The 12,673-nt window shown below is 43.0% G+C and overlaps 2 protein-coding genes across 2 annotated transcripts in view; both read right to left on the bottom strand.

Annotated features, from left to right (window-relative positions):
* Positions 1 to 3,830, bottom strand: part of prmt3 (protein arginine methyltransferase 3) — a 49,636-nt gene extending 45,806 nt beyond the window's left edge. The window contains exons 1-7 of the mRNA XM_056412625.1: positions 3,809 to 3,830; positions 3,434 to 3,572; positions 2,556 to 2,638; positions 2,408 to 2,457; positions 2,136 to 2,241; positions 806 to 965; positions 124 to 265 (exon numbers count right to left, since the gene is read on the bottom strand). Coding sequence (XP_056268600.1) covers positions 124 to 265; positions 806 to 965; positions 2,136 to 2,241; positions 2,408 to 2,457; positions 2,556 to 2,638; positions 3,434 to 3,572; positions 3,809 to 3,830 — 702 coding nt within the window. The remainder of the gene's footprint in view (positions 1 to 123; positions 266 to 805; positions 966 to 2,135; positions 2,242 to 2,407; positions 2,458 to 2,555; positions 2,639 to 3,433; positions 3,573 to 3,808) is intronic.
* A 454-nt stretch (positions 3,831 to 4,284) lies between these two features.
* On the bottom strand, positions 4,285 to 9,472 carry htatip2 (HIV-1 Tat interactive protein 2). The gene is made up of 6 exons (XM_056412696.1): positions 9,274 to 9,472; positions 8,448 to 8,637; positions 8,240 to 8,347; positions 7,671 to 7,808; positions 7,506 to 7,567; positions 4,285 to 5,867 (listed from the first exon to the last, which is right to left on the bottom strand). The coding sequence occupies exons 1-6, from the start codon at positions 9,387 to 9,389 to the stop codon at positions 5,606 to 5,608; spliced, it is 876 nt and encodes a 291-aa protein (XP_056268671.1). The 5' UTR covers positions 9,390 to 9,472; the 3' UTR covers positions 4,285 to 5,605.
* Between the last annotated feature and the right edge of the window lie 3,201 nt (positions 9,473 to 12,673).

The following is a 12,673-nucleotide window of genomic DNA, read 5'->3' as shown; positions in this document are numbered from 1 at the left end:
CGCTACATGGAAATCTCTCAGCCAAGACGTACGCTGATGAACCCACTTTTGCTCTGCGGGGACTGTAATGAGACCTGCAGGTCTGTGTCTGTGTGTGTGTGTGTGTGTTTGCACGACTCAGACCTTCAGCATCTCCTCGTGGATGCTATAATGGCCGTAGGAGCTGAAGTAGGCCTCGTCTTCGTCCTCGCGGAGGTCGGCCACGGCGCTCTGGTTAGCCGGTCTGCTCGTCTCTGCGTTCAGCACCAAACCCTGAGCCAGAAGTCTGAGCCGAGGCGGGACAGATCTGCGTTTAACTTCTCTTGTCGGGACAAAAGGCAGCGAGCAGAAAAGCACAGAGCACACACAACCTTCATGCAGGACGTAGCAGTAAACGGAGGAGACGGGAGGCATTAATCTTCCAAACTCTCTTTTCAACCCCCCCCCCCTACCTCACTCTTTCTGTAATTTTCCCTTTCTCTCCCCCCGCCCCCCCCCCCCCCCCCACGCTCTCATTTCCTACCTCCCCTCCTCACTTTAACCTCCATGCTGCAGTGGAATTTTCCTTTCCCTTTTTATATCCTTCTCTTCAAACTTCTTCAACAAGGTACTCTCGTTGATGCCGCTGCTGCAATACTGGGTTCACTGTGTCCCCCTGCTGGCCGCGGGGGGGTAGTGCAGAAGTAGAGCCGCAAGCTCTCTCAGGATCACGGAAAGGAGAACACAGATCTACCCAGGGTTGAAATAAACTAATAGGACACATATTACACATAGTAGTCATATAGAAAAAGTTGTTGTCAAAAATAAATGCAGAAACACCACTGACTTGAGTTTGTGCAGGTCGTCCATGGCTCTGGTCAGCGCCTGCTCTGAAGTACTGGCTCTCTCCTCAGCGGCATGGGTCCTCTGCTGCAGTGCATCATGGGACTGGGCCCCGGAGGACGAGCACACCGACAGGCTGGCGTCCTCACAGAGCTCCTCGGGGTCTGCCAGAAACACGAAGCGGAGATGTAAGACATAAAGGCTAACGACAGCCACCGACACTGGTTTTAATCAAAAACAATTTTTAATTATAATAATAGTATGCATTGTATATATTGGTTGTTTTTATGCCGCTGCATGTTTTCCATTGTATTTGAAATGGCTGTCACACAAAACATTTTCCTTGAAGGGACAGTTAAGTGATGTAAAAAAAAAATTTCAGAATCTGCTTACGTTCCGATTGTTCAGAGCCTCCAGCTGTTTTAAAGACCGCTCATAAAAAAACAAAAGCTCCATGCAAGAATCGGGCGTTGCTTTTACGGGACGGGCACAGAGGCCGGATTCTAGAGCCAGACTGCGGGTTGAATAAGGTAAATCTCATCGCGTTTTCTCAACCGGAATATCCATCACTCCACCCGAGCCCTCTGCACCTACACAGCATACTAAACCTGCCCCCCCCCCCTGTGAGGGGCTTTTCAGAGGGATTCTAGAGGGACAAATCATCGACTGCAGTGTCGGTAGAAAAAAAGAAAGAAGGGCCATTTATACCATCGCCTTGGTCTTCTCTGCGCAACCTGGCCTTCTCCATACTCTCAAGTGGGACCGTTCGGAAAACAATTGCGCAAACCATTCTGCCTTTTTACGTCAATTGGGGCGACACTAGTTAAATTGAATGTTACACCTCTCTCTCTCGCGTCACAACTGCAGAACCAGCACCGACATGCTGCACGGAGAGTTTTCGCGTTGGCGAGCGAGTAAAAAGCCAGTTCCACGTGGTGCGGTGACACACGTTGGAACTTCTTCTCATAACATCTGTTGACATATCGGATAAGGCTGTTCGTCAAACTCCGGACCATGGAAGCTGTGACTGAATTGTGACAGACCTGCTGTTTATGAGGTGAAAAGTTGGACAGGGACACAACTGTGTGTGTGTGTGTGTGTGTGTGTGTATGTGTGTGTGTGTGCGTGTGTCAGGTTCCAGGGTGCCGTGTTGACTTTTCTTGGCTTAGTCCGTGAAATCTTGGAGGCTATACTGCTCATCGAGGGCGAGTAAGACTTCAGCGTAACACTGCAGCACAGTGGAGGGAGGGAGGGTGGGGGTGGATTCCCCTCCCCTCCCCCCCTCCCTCCCTCCTCCCCAACTCCCACAAGGTATTTTTGCACACTGGCCACACCTGTCTGCAGCAGAGGGTCGTCCTGCAGGACGGGTAGCAGGAAGTCTTCGCTCTCCCAAGGTAAAGGGGCGTCTGGCAGTCCCGTCAGACCGGATGCATCACATTTCTATAAATGCAGATTTGTCCAAAAATCAATCATATACTTTTTTTCTTTTACGTTATTTTAGTTAAAATGAACACAAGGTGGGTGCAAAAATAAAAAATTCAACATTAAAAAAATGTAACAATATGATGTGGGTGTTAAATCCCATCTCATTACAGACACTACTTACTGTGGACCGGATGAAGTTGATCATCTTTATGTAACCGTAGTCATCTAAATCTATTGAATGGGAGAAGAAGAGTAGGGTGAGCCATTTCAACGACATCGAACGATCCTCTGGTTCTTCCTCGACACGGGGAGCATCTTCGTCGACTTACGGTGTCTTTGTATCACTTCCACGAGGTTGACCTGGTGATCGGCCGCGCAGTGCTGCAGGGTGGCAGGCACGGAGCTCAGCAACCTGACGACACACACAATATGAAACATTTAAAAGCTTCTCAGATGTCTTGCTTTATTGCACGTGTAAAAAGAGTAAAGTGCGGTCGTAACATTTCAAATGAAACCTTGAATTTGTATTGATAGTACTTCTTGAGGTTCTCGAGTATGGATATCCAAATAATTGCCTTCGCATTGGAAATGCGGAAGGTTATGTTTTGATCGCTGTGTATTTATTTATTTATTTGTATGCGTGTTACTCTCATAACTCAAAAAGTATTAAACCGAATCGCATGAAATTTGGTGGGATGATTGGTTATTATCCGGGGACCATTTGATTAGATTTTGGGATCGATCGGGTTAAAGGTCAAGGTCATTAAAAGGTCTACATCTTCTTTTTACCATAGCACGGTCATTTTTTATCCAATTGGCATGCAACTAATGCCAAAATGTTCATAATTCAATGCCCAATCTTGTGATATGCGAAGGTATGCGCTCTACCGAGTGCCCGTTCTAGTTATGTTATGGAGAACTGTTAGAGTCCCTTCCCTCTGGCAGGAGGCTGCGGTCCATCAGGACCAGGACTAAGACCACAAGCAGTTTCTTCCACTAACTCCTACACCCCAGGACAATTTCCTTCAACACCCCTTGCACATCTTTAAATCATTAAAAAATACACTTGCCACTTTTATTTCATAATATTTACTTGTTTTAAAAGTACTGTTATCTTTATATTTTGTTTGTTATAATAGAAACCGCCATTGAAGGGAAGAGACGGACAGGTGGGATTGTCTGTCCGAAGATGGAACCGCCACCTCACCTGTCACAGAACAGACATGTAACGGTCGCCGGCCGACTGTCCTCCTCATCCTCCTCCGCCCACTGCCACAGGTCTTCATCATTATCATCGTCGTCCCCGTCGGAGAGCTCCGGCATCTCCTCGGCAGGTGCATCGCCGCCTGTCAAAGCAAAGATAATAATAAAACGTGACGTTACGGTTTGTTTGAAAGGTTAGCATCGACGTCACAACGGTCCAAACGGCCGCTAACACGTCGTGTGACGTGAACTGAAGACACAACTAAATGGACCACACGCAGGAGAAATGTTCGCGAGACTAAAATTGAGCGCTGGTATTTTTAACAGATACAATTTCTGGGTTTTTTATTGTTGTAAATTCTTCTATTTACAAACTCACGTGGGTTTATGTATTCTGCCATGTTGCCGCCGCCTTGGTTACAGTGGACTTCCTGGTGACGTCGGGGGACGTAAAAAAGAGGGGAGGGGCCGGGCAGTGTCAGAAGAGACACTTACACATGACCGCCGCAAGATGGCGCCAGAGTTTAATTTATGAGACGCCAATGTCACTTTTAACACCTCGACATTAACACTAAACACTGTTTAACAGGGTTTATTCGTCACATATTAAACACCTGTATTGAAGATGGATTGATTGACTTTAGCTCTAAGCACAACCATGAACCGTCTGTCAATAAAAGATTCATTGCAAAGAAAATCTTTACAGCTCTGGAAGCTTGATGGGTAAAATATTGGAGAAATATATCTACATTAAAATACAAAATATTAATTATTTGGCTGAAAATATGTTTTCGGATAGCTGCTAAAGAGACAAACATTTGTGTATTTTGGTTAAGAAAATATGGACCCAGACTCTCAGGTGTCAATTCTTTATTTTTTACTGCATGTTTTTATCTTCATAAAAGAAGCCAAGTGTTTGGAGCCCAATGAGTGTTACCACATTCAGCCACAAGGGGGCGCTGCCAGATCAGAAAAGTTTATTTGAATATCTCTCAATGGCAAATAAAGGCAATTTGAAGTGCTTCACTTGGAGCAGTAACATTAAAAATAAATTTAAAAAGGAAATAAAGTCAATACAATTGTGTACAACAATGATATTTTTGAAGTCTGAAAAAAATGAAAGAAAACAAACTCAGAAGAAATAAGATCATGGGTTGAAATTCATCATCAAAAATAGCATTTATGTGGTGATTTGCATCCAATATATTACCCATGCTGCAGTGCACAGACGTAGGACAGCGCAGATAAAGACGCCGCACGAATTAAACACCCACACAGTAATATAATTATAATAACGTAATACAAATACATTCAGGACATCCAATATTTTAATGTAGTGAAGAATAAACTCAAGCGTTTACTTTAAGGCAGTCGTTTAGTGCGTTGACTTGGGAGCACAAATGGTGCACAATGGCGAAGGTTCCCTGATGACAAAATCACAATAGCATTCAAGACCAAAGAAATCAAACCCAAATACACCGTCAGCATTCTATATATTGGAGAGCTTTACGTTTTGTTTTCTCCATAAATAATCTAGCACATAAGTACATGTGTAGGAAACTACAGTCAAGTATTTATAGAAAGACCCTTTGGCTTTCTGACAATGGCTTCATGGATTCACCAATGTTTAAAAATAATTGTCCCCATTAATCCCTTAGACACATAAACAAAAGATCCAGGTTGAAAAACACCAAAGTTACACTTCAACTGTGCACAAGTACAGCTTTAGAGCAACAGGGATATGACTTGAAGTTTACTTCTTTGAGGGGGGTTGGGGGGGGCGGAGTTTATTCTAGAAATATTTACCCCCACAGGCAAAAAGAAACAGGCAAATTGCAGAATTATTACCTTGATTTGAAAGCTAAAAGCCTTCGTTTTGCCCCTGTAAATGAGAGTGATCACTCGAGTGGCACATTTTGAAGCCGACTTCATGGCGCAATTGGTCGAGATTTAAATCTGAGCCCCAAAATGTACCACCCAGCCATTTTTAATAAGAGCGTTATTTGTTCCGTTTGTGTGCAGTTGAAGAGTTTACTGGACAAGGGCCTTAACATTACGATGAAGATTATGCCCACCTGTTTGCGTGGTGCACCGCCTCTGTGTCCTCTAACGTAAATGGCTTGATATCAGAAATAGATTTCGAGGAGTTCAATTTATGCAAGTCCCGTACCAGGAATTATTGCTTGATTTTAAAATCAGTGGAAGTGGGTAACATTTCCCCACCTCCCCCTGCACTTTTCCCCAGATTGGTGATGTCCGAGTTCTCCAGGATCTCCGTCTTCTGCTCAGGTTGAAGCAGAGTGTTTGACGCCATCGCTTTAGCCACCGCTTGGATTGGGATGGACATGGACGTGGAACACACGGCCGAAAAGGCTCCGAAGAACTTCCTGATCATCCACTCGGCAGGCCGACTCTCCTGCCGGTCTACCAACAAAACCCTGTTGGAGGGAGAGAAGAAAAAAAAGAGCCACAAAAGGTATTGATTTAGAGATCGTCTTGGGTTTGATCGAGTCTGCTTCATTCAGCAGAATTGACATCTATGTTTTTTCTCCATCGGGGCAATTAACAACATTGATTCTCAATATGTCATCCAAGAATAACTAATCTAAATCAATACATTTGTATCATGTAAAAGTGTGCGATCGAATGTTTTTTCATGGTCTGCACCCCAGTAGCTTGTAATTGTTTATTTGGTACATTAAAAGGGATAGTTAGGTTATTTTGAATTGGATGAGGTCAATTGGATCCATAGTCAGTGTGGATGAAAGTCGGCCCAGTTTAGAGAAACAGACAAGAGGACCAGCGCAGAAGCAAAGAAACGCGCCGGTGTGAACGGGGGCAGCAGAAAGATTTTAATATTATAGCCACCTGCAAGAAAGGCTCATTAAAAAAAAAGTTTATATCCTTTTGAGTGTTATTCAGAAAATGTTCAGCGCTTTGCAGCCAAACAGCTTTTTCCAACATGGAAATATCCTGCAAGTAAAACTTAACAAATCTTTCTTCTAAGCCAACAGACTCGTCGCCTATTATTTTTCCAACAGGTTAGATATGTTGCAGGAAGAGATATGGCGTGCAGGAACAGATCATTTCCACAGCCGAACATCGTTTTGCATCAGTCCTGATTCTCCCCACTTCAAAACTATACCATTACAATGTTACACACACTATTATGATCCATCCATGACCGTAAAATATAGAGGATCCGATACCATGTTTTCTTTACCGATTCCGATACCCGATACATCCTGATTAACCTTTTACTTTGTTATTGTCAGCTCAGTGGTTATTTTAATTCAAGCGAAGAAGAAATTAATGTTTAATCCGGTTTGCATTAGTTGTTTTAATGATGCATTTATAAGATGCTTCGAGTGAGTTTCAGGAAGTGAAATATCTATTTTATATTGCTGTGAAAATATCTCACCTGGATTTTATTAAAGTTTTTCGCCAAAAACAAAATTTTACAAGATTCATTTTGAAAATGTCATGATAGCATTATACTTTAAATAAGTGTCAGCTAAATGACATGTAATATAATGTAATTTACCTCTGCCGAATACTTATTTTAACTGAATATAGCTTGAACGCATTATAATGTGACTCAATGCCACCTCCGTTAGCCGTTAGTTCTGTTGTTCATCCAGGAAGGACTGTGCTGCACACAGCTGCTAACAGCTGACTTCAACAAGCTCCTCCCACCGAGTTCAACACCAATTTGTCGGTCACAACGAAGCATCATCAGGAAATAAACAGGGTGCACACGCGTGTTTAACCACGTGTGTGTCGTAATAGTTTGCACACAAACATGTGCGGTATGAATTGGACATGATGTACGTGTTAATGTGTAAACAAGATGATACATTATATGATAACGTGACGAACGATCGGAGCGTAAAATCACATTTTAAACCTGGCAAACTTCCAAATTAGCAGCAGGGGAGGAGTTGAAAAGGGAGTTTGTGTCACTTCCTGTTCACACCAAGCCGAACAACATTTACTGCACGGTTTTTTTTTTGTAGGGGGGGGGGGGGTCACAAAGTGTAATGATGATTTTTAATCAATTAAATGAGAACACTCACCCTGGTCTGTAAATGGCATATCTGTCAAAACCCAACGCTTCAATCTCGGCTTCCACTTGTCCCTGTAAAAAAAGGGGGAAAAAATCAGTGATGTAATTGATTTAGTTGGGGAAAAAGAAGAAGACTTCAGTAAGTGACAGGCAGGAGAATAAGGAAATCAAATACTTTGACTTTGAGGTAGAGGAAGTTGCTGTTTTTATCGGCTCCTCTGGAGGACTCCAGGTGGAACTGGGTGCAGCCTCCGGTCTTGGCGAGCTCCGCTGATTTTAGGACGTAGTCGTGATCGACGCGGATGAATCCTTCCTATGAGTGAAAAAAAGAGAAAAAATCAAACCTCCGTACCATTCATCCGTAACTGAATAGCACTGGCCCTTTGTCTTTTAAATATATGGCATGAGAATAAAATATACTACTGGAGCAACTGCACATTCGCTTTTATTTTACCCAAAATAAGTGAGCGTCACACATAGGAAGCCGGAAAATATACCCCGACCGATGCTGACCTGTTTAAGGCAATATCATATCGATACTGGGGGGGGGGGTGGTTTAAATGATTAATCTTCTTTTACATAAACATGTATAATACGTACGGTGATGGCGATATTGCAAATATTGGCATATGTATCAGCCAAGTCTTGCACAGTCTTTGGTAACTTGTGCTACAGTTCCAAGAGTAAAAGGCTTAACTGATCCACCGGGTCAGTACCACTCCTGATTCATAATGTTTTACTTACAGTCCCTACTTTTGCCCTGGTTGTTCCCAGGCAGCAGTAGCCAACATCGTGGCCCTGGAAGGCTGCAGCATAATCTTCAAGCTTCTCAAAGTCCACCACCTCTTGAAGCTGGAGGCAAAGAAAACAGAAAATAAAATGTCACTCTCTACATAATACATCTCGCATGATGTGTGTGTGTGTAAACTGAGTCCAGCATGAACCCACTAACCAGGTTTTCATACGCTTTGTCCTCAAAGGTGAGCTGTCTCCTCCCGATGAGGGTGATCTTGGAGAAGATGTTGCGCCCCAGCAGGTCTCGGAGCAACTCCCGGCCCGTTTCCCCGGAGGCGCCGAGGATGAAACAGCTTTTATTGTGCTGCCGGAAGTTCCCCTCCAGAGTCTTCATGTCTTCGGCCATGCTGCAAAACAAAGTGGCTGCTCTTTAGCCCGAGTGCTGGTAATACAAATCAAACACATCGGGGTATATGCAGAAAATGTATGCAAATGTAGAAAAAAAATACATGCTGTGCGAGCATTGTTTGTTTACTGTCTTGGTATAAATAAACTCGTGTTTTCACATACTGATTCAATCAATAGGAAATACATTTTGCAGTTAGATAAACACTGTAATTGTATACGTTTCCTGAGAAGAACTGCTCAATTTAGTTTAAACTAATTCAAAATGGAGTCGACACGATTTTAGACGAATTTACGAGAGTATGCCTATAATTTAGAATCCAATCCTAGTTTTGTTTTACAATACGAGTATGTTTTACAAAAAGGTAAATTAACGTTGAATGCACACGTTTCCTAAAGGGGGTTTCGTGTGACGCTCGCGCTCCGATGACCCAATGGAGATCCTACATGGCGTCGCTTCCCTCTTTACGTTCACATGGGTGGTCCACAGGTACCGGACCATTGTAGGCCTATCTAACGCTATATTTTATGATCAATATTCACATTTAGCCGACGTGACGTTGCCTGTTACTGTTTCCTGGTGTTTCCAGCGTGCGGTTAGATCAAAGAGACGCTTCCCGGAGTGCCTCACACGTTACCTTGAGTATTTCACCGAAGCAGCGTCGTCGAAATAATGCAAAACAGCCGCGAAGACAATAATTACGACAGTTAAGAGCCCGGTTGCTTTTCCTACGGCGGTGTCCGGGAATTTCATAACAGACGTTGCCGGGGGAAGCGGTGGGCAGATTGCTGCAACACTTCCTGGTTGCTTCGTCTTCACGGACTGCGCGTGTGTCTTTCTGCTGCGTTGATAGGCCGAGGGGGGATATAAATAATACGTCAACGAGACACTGCACGAGTTTCACGACAATAATGTTAGTTGTGTATTTTATTTAGTAATGGAGTAAATGCCATCGAAAAGGAGGGATCTTTGGATATCTGTAAGATAGTCTCATCCTCATTTTCCACGACGATGCGCATGCGCACTTGTCATTTTAGAAAACCTTGCAAGAATATACAGTATATTCGATATAGATGATGTTCTTGCTTTAGGATGTTTTCTTAACCGGAGAAAACTACAATATTGTAAATTTTTCTGCTACTCTGATTTCGTGGCACATTACAACATAATTAGTGTCCATCTGTTGTACTAAATATTAGTATCGTATATTATTTGGCCAAAGTCATGAACTTAACAACAGCGCCGTTAAAATACAAATATTTTACATCTTCAAGCACATGAAGGAGCTTCAAACCCGAAAGAAAAATATTAGTCTCAATATTCATGTAAAAGTCATTGTAACCTGTTTCATCTCACAAAAAGCCCAAATGCAAGATGCTTTTCAGCCAGTTGTGGTGTCTTGTCAACTGGTCGGTTCCCACTCAAAATGGTTGGAAAAGAAGAGCTTCTTTTACATTAGAAATATCTACAAAAACATAAATGGAAAAAGCTGAAAATATGTCACATATAGTTAATATATATGTGGAAACAGGGTCTTGCAGGTGTGTAGAGAAAGGCTCTCCATCCTCACACTGATAAAAAAGCATTTACTCTTTCGGCACTGTACAAATTAATAATGAAAAGCTTTTAAAACATATGATATACATTGGACCTTTTCTTTCCTAAAGAAGTAGATAACTTCTCCCGGATGGCAGCGCTTGTGCGTAATTTGGTCAGGAAATCCGGCCTGGACCTGGAGTGCTAACCAAACCCGGAAAAAAACGTCTTTGCCTTTTGTCAGAGCATCAGGGGGTTTCATTAGCCAAAACCTCCACACAAAGAAAGCGAGTCCAGTCACATGCAATGAATTCATCAACACCCCATGTTTTCAACACCCCTGCCACTTTGAACACAAGACATCGACCCAATCTAATAGAATATGATGGAGCCGGGGATGAATCTGATCCTTTAAATGTGTCAGCAGTAAGAGACAGAAAGAAAGGAGGCTGAGGTTGAGAGAAGAGGCCTTTAACTGGCACTCTGCTGAAATGAAATGTCGCCTCTTTGTTCCTGAGCCGCGGGTGCTAATTGGGCCGAGCGGCGGGGAGGAAAGCTGCCGCTGGGCTCCTGTCTGTCGCACCTGTTGAGTCATTGTCTCTCGCATTGATCGGACAGGAAGTTGGAGTAAGAAGGCTTATGCCACAGTGGGTGCGTGGCAGAAACGTGGTTCAATTTCCTTTCAGAGCTCCGCTGCTGGAGGTGGAAATACCAATGGTGGTCAGTGGTCAATTACGTCCGTCCATTGATTAGCGCGCACTAAAGGACATATGGATCATAAAGAGTTGGTTTTCATTGGGTTTTTCGCTTTCTTTATTCCTCAATCACGCTACGTCTTGCATTTCCTCAGCATTGCATCATGTTTTTCCTTGTCACTGCTGTTCTGCCACACTTCACCTGAAGCCCTCATCAGGCATGATGAGCTTTTGGAACAGTGGTTGTGAAATAATGGCTCACACAGTACAGACTGACGCTGTGTGTCACACGGATGGATGTAGTTCTCTGGAAGTTTACGTTTTTCCACCTGCACTGGAGAACGCTGACACGTGTGATTGTACGATTTTTATGACAGAAGAAACAGGTAGACCAAAAATGATAATGCTCTTTAAAGTTGGTGTATGACGATAGTACACTAATGTATCCAGGCATTTGCTGATATTATTAGATTTTACACCCTGATTAGAGAGACCGTGGCAGAAAATGACACTAAAACTGGACCATGTGACCACGTTGAATTTCTGAAATAGAGACTGAAATGCACAAACATTGTTTTTATTCATAGACAAATGATCACATTTTTAATTGTGGCGATAATAGGTCCAATGATAATCTCGGACGTGTAGTGAGAGTGAGCTCAAAGTTCATACATGATATCAGGTTTACGCATTGACACCTTTCTGATATCTGGAACTAAATATGAATCAAACAAACTGACTGTACAAAAGTCCTTAATCTTTCCTCCTGAAATGTGCATTCATCCATCACTTATATTCCTTTGTGCAAAATGCAAATAAATACAGCTTTCAATGTGGAGATGAAGAGCAAACGTATGAACTTGGTTTACTGCAGTCGGCCGCAAAGTCCAATTTTAAACAAAACTGACTATTTCTGCTGGTTATTGTTTTAGTAATACACTTGTTGAGACCTCTGACTATACAGAGAGTTCATTCATGACACATGATTGCGTTCTTTGGCTTCTCAGGAGTCCCAAATCATCAGATTTAGTGAGAATTCCCATCATTGGCTTTGCGGCTTCATATCGATATGGACACATTTTAATTTTGTGACATATATTGTGCCACGTGAGTTATTGGATGTTATTTTTACTTTTAAAACTGATATAATTGGAAATTGAACGATATTTCCCAAATGAAACGCATGTATACACACACGCATGCCTGGTTATATCACACACAGACACACACACACACACACACACACACACACACACATGCTGTACAGAAACCTGGTTTACGGCTTAGGACTCTGACTCCACAGACTCTGGAGTGTGATGCTAATGATATAAATTAATGGAGCCCGACAGCACAATCTGCTGCCCATTGTCTCCCAATAAACAGCTTTACAGTCCACATGAGCCACAGAGGGGACGGGAGGTTTAAGCTGAGACGGGGAGAGCAGGAGACAGGCCGGGTGGAGGGTCAGACCTCGGGGGACGGAGCTGATCCTGAAGTGGGGATTAGCTCAATTAGAGAGGCAGTGTCTGATCAAGATGCAGGTTTTGGATGTGTGTGTGTGTGTGCGTGTGTGTGTGTTATAAGAGGAGTCTCCATCATCAGAGCCGACTGTTGCCATTATGTGTTGCTGTGTCTGCCGATGCAGCTGGTGCGAACAATAATCAAGATGATGACCTTCTGCTGAAATATCCATTTATCGTCATGCATTCTCAATGCTAATTAATCTCCAATGTGTTTTATCGTCCAAATTATAACAGATCTATGAATATTTCAATGTGCTTCTTGTCAACTTGTTACAGGTCAAGT

This window comes from Pseudoliparis swirei, chromosome 4 (genome assembly GCF_029220125.1).
Source record: "Pseudoliparis swirei isolate HS2019 ecotype Mariana Trench chromosome 4, NWPU_hadal_v1, whole genome shotgun sequence".
Lineage (NCBI taxonomy): Eukaryota > Metazoa > Chordata > Actinopteri > Perciformes > Liparidae > Pseudoliparis > Pseudoliparis swirei.
The sequence above is the reverse complement of the archived record's forward strand: the minus strand, read 5'-3'. Positions and strand labels throughout refer to the sequence as shown.